Source organism: Sturnira hondurensis, unplaced genomic scaffold (assembly GCF_014824575.4).
Source record: "Sturnira hondurensis isolate 20B ecotype Veracruz unplaced genomic scaffold, ASM1482457v3 Scaffold0000167, whole genome shotgun sequence".
NCBI classification, from domain to species: Eukaryota; Metazoa; Chordata; class Mammalia; order Chiroptera; family Phyllostomidae; genus Sturnira; species Sturnira hondurensis.
In genome coordinates, this window is record NW_028072798.1 from 2,640,155 (window position 1) to 2,652,445 (window position 12,291).

Consider the following 12,291-nt stretch of genomic DNA (forward strand, 5'->3'; position numbering starts at 1 on the left):
AAATAAGGGTAGCTGTTCCAATTCTCTGGATTTTATGCAACAATACAGTGATCAAGGCTAATTTTATATCCTAATTTGTTTATATTTTCATTAGTTATATAAATTTAGATGTTAATAACAGAAAATATTTGCAAACAAACACATAATATGTTCTTGGATATCCCCTTTTTTCCTGAACTTGAAACCATTGTAATAGTTTCATGCATAGTGTTTATGTCTATAGTCTACATTAATACCTGTTAGTAATGTGTTCCATTAAGAGGCAGTCTCAAAAACAAAATCAAAACTAAGCTATTGAAATAAGTGTGGGATGATGGCAATTACATGAATAACTAAGATCAACATATTTTGAAATTCAAGAAAAAGGACTAACTTTTAGCATTTGCCTAGATCTGTGCTAGCTATTACTACAAGCATTTCTTTGCAGCAAGTATTATTTTGAAAAAAAGTATGGCATGGACTTAATATCAATGTTAAATATTGACTGACATATCAGCTTTTCTTTTTTCAAATAGAAAATCTCTGTTAAGCGAGAACTCTCTGCACAAAGGCAGAGATTTCTATTATGCAAATAATACATAAAGAAAATTAAATGTCATTTGATTAGAATCCACATTACCTAAAATAGCTAGGCTTGTAGTAAGTTGACTCAGGTACTGACAGTTAGCTCGCCTCCTTTCACAAGAGACCTCAGACTTCACAGCAGACTTGAGATCACTCTAGTAGAAAATGTGCAATTATGGAAAGAGAGAACATCCTATATGGCAACTAGAATGGAAGCTAGAATTTGAGGTCTTGTATAATATACTAAGTGGTATAAGTTGTTTATTCCTTCATAGCTCTTCCCTGGGCTTCCTAAGGCTGTCTTAAGATATTTGAAAGGGAAATTAAACTTGTTCTGCATATTCCCAAATTCTATATTGAACAGGTGTGAGATACTGAGATACAGATATTAGTACAATTTAAGGGAATAGTTTCAACAGTGTTCAGAAAATCCTGCATTTAAAATAGTTACCCTTAATGAAACTTAAGAAAGAATAATAGAAATAGAAAACATCAAATTTCAGTTCAAAATATATAATTGAAGCACAAAGTTCAAATGCCTAATAATAATATTAATGCCCACAATAATATTTTTTAACAAAATAGAATAAAAAAACAAATAATGTTTCCAGAGAAGTACAGTAGGAATTGGGTTGCTTGTTGACTAATTCCAGAAGAAAAATCACAAGGCCAGTCTACTTGTCTGTACATTTAAGTCCTGGCTGATTAGCAGAATATACAAAGGTTTTTTTAAGTGTTATCATTAAAGTATCCATAAAAGTGTTTTGTTTTTTAAGATCACCCAGATTAATTTAGATGATGTTACTATCTTAGTCAGCCTGTGCTGCTACAACAAAGTACCATAAACTGAGTGACTTATAAGCAACAGAAATTTCTTTCTCCTAGTCGGGAGGTTGGAAGTCTGACATCCCAGCGCCAGCACGGTCAGGTTCTGGCATGGGCTCTCTTCTGGCTCGCAGACGGCTGTCTGATGATTGCACCCTTGGTGGAAAGATAGCTAGGAGTTTTCTGGAGTTTCTTTTATAAAGACAATCATCCCACTCATGAAATCCCTACCTTCGTGACCTAATTACTCCCCCAGGACCCCATCTCCTGATGCTATCATATTGGAAGTTAGAATTTCAACACATGTCTTTCGGAGAGACACAAATATTCAGTCCATGGCTCTTGTAAAAAGTACGCTAATTATTTTTCAATTAAATTAAAATATTATATCATACATACAGAGAGCAAAAGGAAGGGAGTCCACTGTGTATTAAGCACTATGTCGTGAGCAGGCCAGCCCTCAGGAACCTCAGAGTATGTACAGCTGGGAAGGTAAGTAAGACACACGAAGCAGGAAGCATGTGTACAAAAGATGACAATCGCTAGGCCAAGAGATTTCATTAGATTTCAATCAGGAACTGCATCTAACAAGGTATAATATTAAAATAAAAAACCTATGCCGTTGCACTGAGATCCCTTTAAAACAACCATATGTTTATAGGACAAGGAAAACGTGACTCGTCACGTATAAGAAGTAAGCTCCTTTCTTCAAAAACAATTGCGGCTATCGTTTTTAATTCCAGCACCTGGTCCAGAGTAGATCTTTAATAAGTGCTTGTCAAACCAACTTGGGTCATGTTTAGGGAATTTTGTCAATACTACGTCTGAGGAAGAGTCAAGAGACCAATGTAACTTTAAACAGGGGGTGATGCGACCTTCCAATAGTTATATTGGTGGAAAGAAGTTTACGGTCTTGCTCAGTTTTTATGCGTCCGATCGAACAGCTATTTTTACCCCTGGAATCATAATTTAGGAGCAGATAGACAACTATAATATGAACAAGAGACAAAAAAAAGACAAGACTGTTGGAACAAAAACCCAAAACTATATCTTATAAAAAACAGTCAAAAGGCCCTGGCTGGTGTACCTCAGTGGATTGAGCACAGGCCTATGAGCCAAAGGGCTGATAGTTCAATTCCTAGTCAGGGCAGATGCCTGGGTTACAGGCCAGGTCCCCAGTATGGGGTGTGCAAGAGGCAACCACACATTGATGTTTCTCTCCCTCTCTTTCTCCTTACCTTCCCCTCTCTCTAAAAATAAATAAATAAAATCATTTAAAAAAAGGAACAGTCCAAGGAAGCTAATGTTTAACTTGAAGAAAAAACTACTGCATTATTTTCAAATACATAATATGTAATAATAATGTTTGTCATTTACTAAACAACTACTATTGCATTATCTCATTTAATCCTAACCGACATGTGAGGTATTATCAACATTTTTTTAACTGTAAGAAAACTGTCACTCAGTGAAGTAATGTAACGCATCCAAACTCATACAGCTAAAAAGTTTCAAATCTAAGATTCACGAAATGATTGGACTCCAAGGCCAGGTCTTGTTATATTGCACCCATTTGTTGTTCACAGGATGTACATTTAGACTGGGGTTCTGTGTCCTCAAGAAACCCAACAATGGCAGACAGATTTCAGCTCAGTGTGAGTGAACTGATACATTATTTCATAGGACAAAATTTGGTAAGGTGTTTTTACTTATGAATTATCTGTTTTTTAAAAAATGATAAAAATAATATTAGGATTAAACGTTCCTTCCAAACTTCCTAACCTACCCCACTCTCTGATCCCCGAGAGTGTAACTTCCTACAACCCATTGGGGGCATTTAGTGCTTACTGTTAAAACATGTATACATACACAAATATACACATGTATAAAAATGAGAACTACCTCGGAATTAGTATTAATTTTACCCCCCCAAAATAGTCTAATTGGATTGATTTACACATTTATTTCTAAAATAGAAGTGTTTATGTACGTGGAAATTAGGTATTATATTTTAAAATATATCAATATTCTTTCAACTTGTGTGGGCCACTGCAGTTAAGATAACCTTCGAGGCTCTTCCTGAAATCTCTGCACAAGAAAACAGACCGAGTTCATGCAAATGCTGTTTGGTTTTTTGACACCATTTTCCTGAGAAGCACATTTGCATGCGAGAAGTCTGCAGAGAAGACGGATAATCCATCATTTCGAATGGATCTGTGAGATTTAAGATGTGGAGGTTACCCATCACTGTTGGCTGACTTTCCTGGATGCCACAACCAACGCCTGATTTCTGCAAACTCGTTTTGGGTGCCTCTTGCCCGAAGGACAGAAACCAGATGCAACCGGAGCTCCACACTAGGAGAAAGCTAGGAACTAGAGGGTAAAATTAATAGGTTCCATCCACGAAAGTTGATACGTTCCTCATTTCTTTTTCGGAGAAAAGATCACTGTCGTTTCAGGCAGGTGTGAAGGGTTGTAAATTTCCATTTGTGACATGCAAAACACAGTTGTCTTTTCCTGGATGTGTGGGAAGGAAGACTAACGAACAGGAATTGATGTCCTCGGCCTCAAATGACTGCGGAAAGCAGGAGGGACCTAAGCGGTTGGGTTGTAGGGGTCGCTCGAGTTGCCTGGGGCCAATGCCCCGTCACATTAAATACAAAGAAATCTGTGCTGGAAACACAGACTGATGTCAGCCCTCTTTCTTACGCGTTTCTGGTGTCAAAAACTAACTCTCTGGTTGTCTCACTGCCCACCCTTTCTCTCAACTCCCTTCTTCGTTCTGCTCCTCCTTAGAGGTGTTTGCACAGAGGAGTGCCGAGGAAGGGCGGGAGAACAACTCGTAGGATCGTTTTGCGCAAAATCCACCCCTTCTCTCCCGTCCCTCCCCTCCAGCCTCTGCGTCCTGCACTGCCCTCCCTCCTCGGCCCCTAGCGGTGTGGGGTGGGGGACCAGTCTCTGTACTACTGGGGTGGGAGGGGGCTGCAAGCAGAGGATAACGTCAGATGCTCCGGGCTCCCCCTCTGCCTGACGCTCCCGTCCGGATCCGCCAGGGGTGGGCTCTGTCAGAGCAGCCGGAGCCCTGGCAGCGGCGGGAGGAAGCGGCTGAGACGCACGGAGCCTGAAAAGTCGGTGCGCTCGCACTTACCTCCCTGCCTGTCCTACCGGCCGCTAGCACCATGGACAGCGGCCCCGGCGCCGGGAATGCCAGCGGCTGCGCGGATCCCTTGGCGCGCTCGCCAAGTTGCACGGCCGCAGCCCCGAGCCCCGGTTCCTGGGTCAACTTGTCCCTCTTGGATGGTAACCTGTCCGACCCGTGCGGTCCGAACCGCACGGAGCTGGGCGGGGGCGACAGCCTGTGCCCTTCGAGCAGCAGCCCTTCCGTGATCACGGCCGTCACCATCATGGCCCTCTACTCCGTCGTGTGCGTCGTGGGTCTCTTCGGAAACTTCCTGGTCATGTATGTGATTGTCAGGTAAGAAAGGCGCCGGGGCTCCCAGCGGGCGCGTCGGTGGCTAACAGCGGCGCAAAGGGGCGCCTGAGCCGCCAGGCACAGTGTTCGGCGAAATCCTACTTTTCTATTCCTTCCCTCCTCCCCGCACGGGTGAAGTAGAATCCAAAATTTCAGAAACGAGAAGTTGCTTTGGTAAAAGCTCGAAAGCTCGGGGGCGGGGGGGGGTGGGGGGGGGAATTTCTCTTAGAGCTCCCTTATACTGCGCCGAAAGGGCCGTGGGCACAACTCCACAGCCCCTTTGGCAGAAGCTATGGAAACAGTAATTTGCGAATAATGGGGAAAGAACCTAGTTTATCTCCTCTAACTGGGGGACCAGGCCAAGTCTCCTTCTCAGTCCTTTTCAGAGACGAACCTTAGCAACTTTTTGTGTTCCCGCTGTTTTCCGTGCACTTGCTGTACGAGGTCCCCACCCTCCTCTTTCCTGGCCATACCCCACTCCTACCGCCCTGTGGCCACACTCCTAAAGGATGTTCGCCTGCGTGTCTCTTCACCGTGTTGCTTTGTTGTAACAAATATGACCGTTGTGTGGCCTGGGCCCGTTTTTGGTGAGCAGCTGTGGATCAGCCAGGGGCGTCACAAACTGAAATGGGTTCAGAAGAGGTGCAGGCACTGTTGCACTGCCTCCAAAGGGGGGACCAGGTAGACGCGCCTCTAAGCATCATCAAACTGTTATCTAGGAAATTGTAATGATTGTTCTTAAAAAGTAAATAGTGTCTTTATCCAGGGAAATTCTTTTAAAGGTGTTTGCGGCCCATTTTCTGTTTCCTGGGTGCTCCAGTTTTACTTGGTAAAGAGTGTGCCGGCTCTCCACAAGAGTTGGGATTGCTGTAGATCGTGTTAGTGTTGATGGGTGTACTCAAATCCTCCAGGTTAATCTGGACTACCATACTGTCACTCCTGTTAGAGTCAATAAAGAATTAAACATGTTCAAATGGTCCCTGATTTAAGATGTTCTTCCTACTAGAGGTTCTATTGGTCCTATGTATGTAGTGAACATGAAATTTTTGTGTTTAGCTACAATATTTGCTTCATCTATTCAGCAAATATTGCAGATTTTAGGAGGAATTTTTAATCACTTAACAATTTCTTTTACTCATTTTGCTTTCATTATCTATGTACTGCATGTAGCTTGTAATCAATGCTTTACACTTATAAATCTGATTCCTTTAATGATTATTAAAGAGTAATGCTAATATCCCTGATCTTTTGATGAAGCGTAAGATAAGTAGTGTCTCTGACAAAACAGCACCATCTATTGAGAAGAAAGCTAACAACAGAAGATAATGCAGGAAGACAATCAATGGAAGAATTCATTTTTATGGACATGGACTTTTTAAAATTTTGTTATTATAAACATTTTATTTACTCATGTAGTCTAATACAAAGATTTGTGTCAAAGATAAAACCTGTCTCATGTTGAAGTTATGATAATAAAATCATAATTAAAGGTCTACCTCATGAAGAGGATATGTTTCCCATTTTCCTAAGAAAAGTCATGGAATCAGAAGCTTATAGGACTGGAAGGGACCCTAGAGATTATCTAGGCTAGGTGAGTCATCTGAGGCACAGAAAACATGATCTCTCCAAGGACAGACAGTTTACCAGTTCAGTACCACTGAATCTGTTTGGCCAGTATAATTTTCTGTTCATTAGAGTGGCAAAGCATGATTTTGGTTAATTATATAAAAGATTGACATAGTAGGTTAAGTGAGCAGTAGTGATGTGGAAATAATAAATTTCCCCATATTTGTCTCTGGAATTCTGCAGGATAGAGGACAAGGAGAAATTACCAAAGCCTCTAGAAATTCTGCTGTCTAAAATATTATACTTCTTTTCCTTCATTGGTTTTCTTGTGTTTTCCTGCATCATTTTTCTCGCCTCCAGTTTATGCTTTTCACTAAGGAGACAGCCAATAGAGCATCACCTGGCTGTGAAGTAAGCAAGTTGGTCTTATTCTAGAGTTTAACAGATTTCTGGTTTGGTGACTTTGTCTTAAAAGGATTGCCTCTGACCTCTTAATGACTTGGAAAATGATGGTGACATTTTAGCTCACTGAGAACAAGTTATTGTGCTTTCCTTCTCTGTACTGAAAGTTCTACCAAAATGCCAGTAGGATTTCAAAGGTCCCCCCAAACACCAACCTGTGGCAAGTCAAGTATTTAATCCAAGGTCCGGTAACCCCCTGAGAGTCTCACTGTGGAACGGAAAAAAAAAGACGTTTCAGAGATGGATGAAGTGAGGAGGAAAGTAACTGGGAACTGCAGAAAGTATGTCTGTTTAGCTGAGGGTATTCAACTGGACTGTTTCCAGGCTGTGGTGTTTTCTCCACAAAATGATCATTTCAGGGATATTATTATCCCTTTTAAAAAGATGAGGCTAAGGGAGGTCAAATATATGGTGATGGAAGGAGACTAGACCTTTTGTGGTCCAGTGAGCACACAATGAGATACATGGATAATGTACCGTAGAATTGTATACTTGAAACATAACCTTATTAACCAATGTCATTCCAATAAATTTTATGAAATTGTTTGAAAAATATGAGTATAATGCTGCATCTTTTAAAGTTGAGATAAAATGCTCACTTCCTGTTATTATTTAAAATTCAGTAGGTACTTTTAAATGGTGGAGTAGTTACAGTTTTCTAACCAGATTAAGGCAATATTCATTAGAATAATTTAGTACAAAAATGACTGGAAATTCAGGTGCCATAATTAATGCTTTTCTGTTCTGTGTCTCAACTTCACCATCATCATTTTGTCAATATTTTAAAACAGTAGAACAAGTAGGATTCTTATCTGGTGCTGTTCAAAGAAACATAAGGAAGGAAAAAAGGCAGAAGCCAAAGAACTTACATGCACAACCCATGGCATGAACTAAAGGGCCGGGGATGCAGGTGGGAGGGGGTATACAGGGAGGAGAGGAATAAAGGGGGGCGGGGAATGGGGCAACTGTAATAGCATAATCAATAAAATATATTAAAAAATGAAAAAAAGATAGTGTCATTTGACCTACAGAGTTCAAATCAAAATGTTAAATGGTGGAATATTATAACTATTCATCACCTGAAAGGTTTTTTTTGTTTTGATTTGTTTTAAAGAAAAAATTTTGCAGGACAATATTATAAAAGCTACTGCAAAGATTCTGGGAAACATGGTGATAAAAATATTATTGGATATAGCAATCATTTACAATGGGATGAGAGTATATTATCATCAGGAATATTTAAACAAGCCAAATAATACACAAAGTTATAGTTACCAGGAGTGTTTCATTTATTGAAAATATCTAATTAAAGTATAGAATTAACCATAATGGTAAAACTGATGTAGTCCTACGTGTGCTTATTTTGTGAGATTTTTTTTCCAAAATGATTTGATCATGGAGTCACGGCCATGGTATGCAGACACTGTTGGAGAAAAAGTAGGAGTTAAAAAGCGTTACATCTCTCTGGAAGCTCTAAAAAAGAGCACCACATGAAATTGCTTTCATTTTTAAGATTGGTTCTAAATTTGACTAGATGAACTCTTTATATGACTAGTTAACAGAGAAGAGTACTTAAATATATGCATGATGTTATTGTAATTTTTCTTTCACTAAAAAATATTTTTGATTTTAAATCGAGTTCAATGAACTTATACTTGCTATATATACTAAATCTTTGATTCAGGTTTAAGCTACAAAATGATCAGTCATACCTGATTGAAACAGAAGTACAAATTTTTCACTCAATTCAGATACAAGTAGCTGAGAAAATAAGAAGTAGTAATTTTATTTAGTTTAAGGATATGTATGTATTTGTATATACATATGATTAATTTGAATGCATATGTCACTGAATATGGTCACTAGTGATTTTTATAAAACATAAAAGGTTAATAGTTCATTTAGAAACTTAAATACTTATAAAAAAGCCAAGTTAGGGGGTGGATATAAATGAAAAATAACTACTAAATAAAATTCTGTTCTGAACATACTGGCCTACCATCAAAACAAAAATTTAATGGGATACCTACTACTTCTTAGTAGAGAGCTTCTAGTATCAACTATTACAATTTAAACTTTAACTGCTCACTACAATACAGTTGCTAATGCTGCTGGGAACAACTCTTCCTCAGCCTGTCCTGAGAACACTAAATTGCTTTTAACTTCTCATATTGAAAAAAGTGCCTTTGTCATTTTTACAGAGTTATTGAGTTTCTTTTCCTTCTCTCTTTTTTGAAAGAATGAGGTATCTTATATTTTATGAAGTATTCCCAGCACAAAGAAATTTTTAGAGAATAATAGGAGACTCTTCATCTTTAAAACTTGATATTTATAAGTAGGATATAATTATATCCCAACTTATATATGTATACACACACACTCATATGTCCTTTTGTAATATACAATATATTGAGTAAGCCAAAAAGTTTATTTAGTTTTTTTCTGTGAAATAGAGGACACGTTTTCATTTTAACTAATAACTTTATTGATTCGGATATTTTGAGTGTGTTGGCCATCTCCCGCATGGTAGAACGTTGGTCGTTCTCAATGTCTCGGTGTGATCACCATTGGTTTGACCAGTGTGATCACGAGTCACCTGACCACAGAGCATCATCCAGTAAGAATCCTTCAGCATGAAATCTCACAAACTACACTTTTTATTTCTTTTTTATTGTTTTTGCTATTACAGTTGTCCCAATTATTTCTCTTTTGTCTTCCTTTACCCAGTCCACCCCCCTTGCCCACAGTCACTCCCTTCTCCATTGTCCGTGTCCATGAGTGATTTTGACATGTTCAACAAGACACAGCACCTTCTCTATACACTGCAGAACTTGGTCTTTATTTTTCATTTCAGTTGCATTTTTACCCTGCTTGAAATAATAAAGCATAATATGCTGAAAATGTGTATTTTTGTCCATTTTCAATATTAAAATGGCTACACCAATTTTGATAAGTTTTTCTTTAAATGCATGCTGATACAACAGCTATCACAATACAACCTAACAAAAGTATTTCAAATGAAGTTAAAGACATGTAAGTGCTATTAGAGCCACCTAATGAAAACATTTTTTTAAAAAAACAAACTTTTCAGCCAAAGCAATATATAGCATAACAATATACAAGGTCTGTCCTGAAAAGTCCAGCCATTGTTAATATCATAAGAATGGTTTACGTGTCATCAATGTAACCTGGCAGCCAAGGAGAGTGGCCTGGAATGTATGTGCATGAACAATGACAACTTCACTGTACGGGTTGGTAGGGGTGATAGATGTCATAGAGTGAGCATGTGTACTGTGTGGCCACGGCATTCAGAATGACTGAAAAAATACAGCAATAAATCTGCCTCAAATTTTGCATTAAGCTTGAACATTCCTCTGAGGACACTATTCAGATAATTCAGAAAGCCACAGCTATGTGCAGCTGGTGACTGTCAGCTTCATCACAACACACCTGCCCATGCATGACATCTTGTGCAGAGGTTTTTGGCAAAACATCAGATCACCCTGGTGACAGCCACCCTACAGCCCAGATTTGGTTTCCTGCAACTTCTGACTTTTCCCAAAACTGAAATCACCTTTGAAAGGAAAGGGATTTCAGGCCATCAGTGAGATTCAGGAAAATACAACAGGGCAGCTAATGGTGATTGGGAGAACTGGGTGAGGTCCCAAGGTGCCTACATTGAAGGGGACTTAGGTGCCATTGTCCTATGTACAATGTTTCTTGAATTGTATGTCTTTGATAAGTGTCTCTATTTTTCATATTAAATGGTTGGACATGTTTTAGAGAGACTTTGTATAATATTGTTTGTATATACATATGTAATATGTAACAGATAATTACATAACAATATATAAATATATGATTTATAATATTTAAGAAGCCTTCTTTTTAAAATATATTTTATTGATTATGCTATTAAAGTTTTCCCAATTTCCCCCCATACCATTCCTGACCTGAGAGCCCACCTTCCTACAGCAAACCCCCCTTAGTTCATGTCCATGGGTTGTGCATATAAGTTCTTTGGTTTCTCCATTTATTATATTACTCTTAACATCTTCCTGTCTCTTTTGTACCTGCCAATTATGTTTCTTAATCCCTGTACCTTTTCCCTCATTCTCCTCCTTCCCCAATCGAGCTGATAATACTCCAAATGATCTATGATTCTGTTCTTGTTCTGGTTATTTGCTTAGTTTGTTCTTCTGGATTATCGTGGATAGTTGTGAATTTGTTGCCATTTTAATGTTCATAATTTTAGTCTTCTTTTCCTTAAATAAGTCTCCCTAACATTTCATGTAATAGTAGCTTGGCGAGCTTGATGAGCTCCTTTAGCTTTATCTTGCCTGGAAAGTACTTTATCTGCCCTTCCATTCTAAATAAGCTTGCTGGATAGAGTCGTCTAGGTTGTAGGTTCTTGCTTTTCATCGCTTTGAATACTTCTTGCCTGCAGAATTTCATTTGAGAAATCAGCTCATAGTCTTATGGGAACTCCTTTGTAGGTAACTCTCTGCTTTTGCTCTTGCTGCTTTTAAGATTCTCTCTTTATCTTTGACCTTTAGCGTATTAATTATGATGTATCTTAGAGGGGTCCAACTTGTTTGGGACTCTCTGTGCTTCCTGGACTTATATCTCTGTTTTCTTCAGCAAACTAAGGAAGTTCTTTCATTATTTTTTTCAAATAGGTTTTCAAGTTCTTGCTCTTCCTCTTCTCCTCTGGCATCCCTATGGTTCAGATGCTGGTATATTCGGAGATGTCCCAGGGGCTTCTTCTTACTATCCTTATTTTTTTTTGAATTCTTATTTCTTCTTGCTGTTCTGGTTGAATGCTTATTTATTCCTTATGTTCCATGTCATTGATTTGAATCCCACTTCCTCCCCTTCATTGTTGGGTCCCTGTACATTTTTCTTTATTTTACTTCATGCAGTCTTCATTTCTTCCTTTATGTGTTGCCATGCTCAATGAGTTCTTTAAGCATCCTGATCAACAGTGTTTTGAACTCTGCATCTGATAGGTTGGTTATCTCCATTTTGTTTAGTCCTTTTTCTGGGGTTTTGTTCTGTTCTTTCACTTGGGCCATATTTCTTCATCTCTCCAGTTTGGCAACCTCCCGGTGTTTGTTTCTGTGTATGAGGTAGAGTTGCTTTGACTCCCTGTCTTAGTAACATGACCTATTAGAAAAGGTGCCTGTAAGTTGTGTGGGGTGCAGCCTTAGGTAATCACCAGGGCAGAAGAACAACCTGCCTGGCCACTTGTGGCTCTGTGTAGGGGGAGGGCTCAGAGAGGAGACAGTGTCACTGCCTGGCTTCTAGAGGTTTGCCCAGCACTTGTCCCATTTCAGTCACTTTCCCCACTTCCCATATGAGATGGGGACCCTTCCAGCTGTTCCCGTGGTGTTGAATCCTAG

At 39.0% G+C, this 12,291-nt stretch overlaps 1 protein-coding gene across 1 annotated transcript in view; it reads left to right on the forward strand.

Moving 5' to 3' along the window:
- Nucleotides 1–4,540: 4,540 nt before the first annotated feature.
- OPRM1 (opioid receptor mu 1) overlaps nucleotides 4,541–12,291 on the forward strand; it is a 31,745-nt gene continuing 23,994 nt past the window's right edge. Inside the window, exon 1 of the mRNA XM_037052918.1 lies at nucleotides 4,541–4,864. Within this exon, the coding sequence (XP_036908813.1) occupies nucleotides 4,569–4,864 (296 nt within the window). The 5' untranslated portion in view covers nucleotides 4,541–4,568. The remainder of the gene's footprint in view (nucleotides 4,865–12,291) is intronic.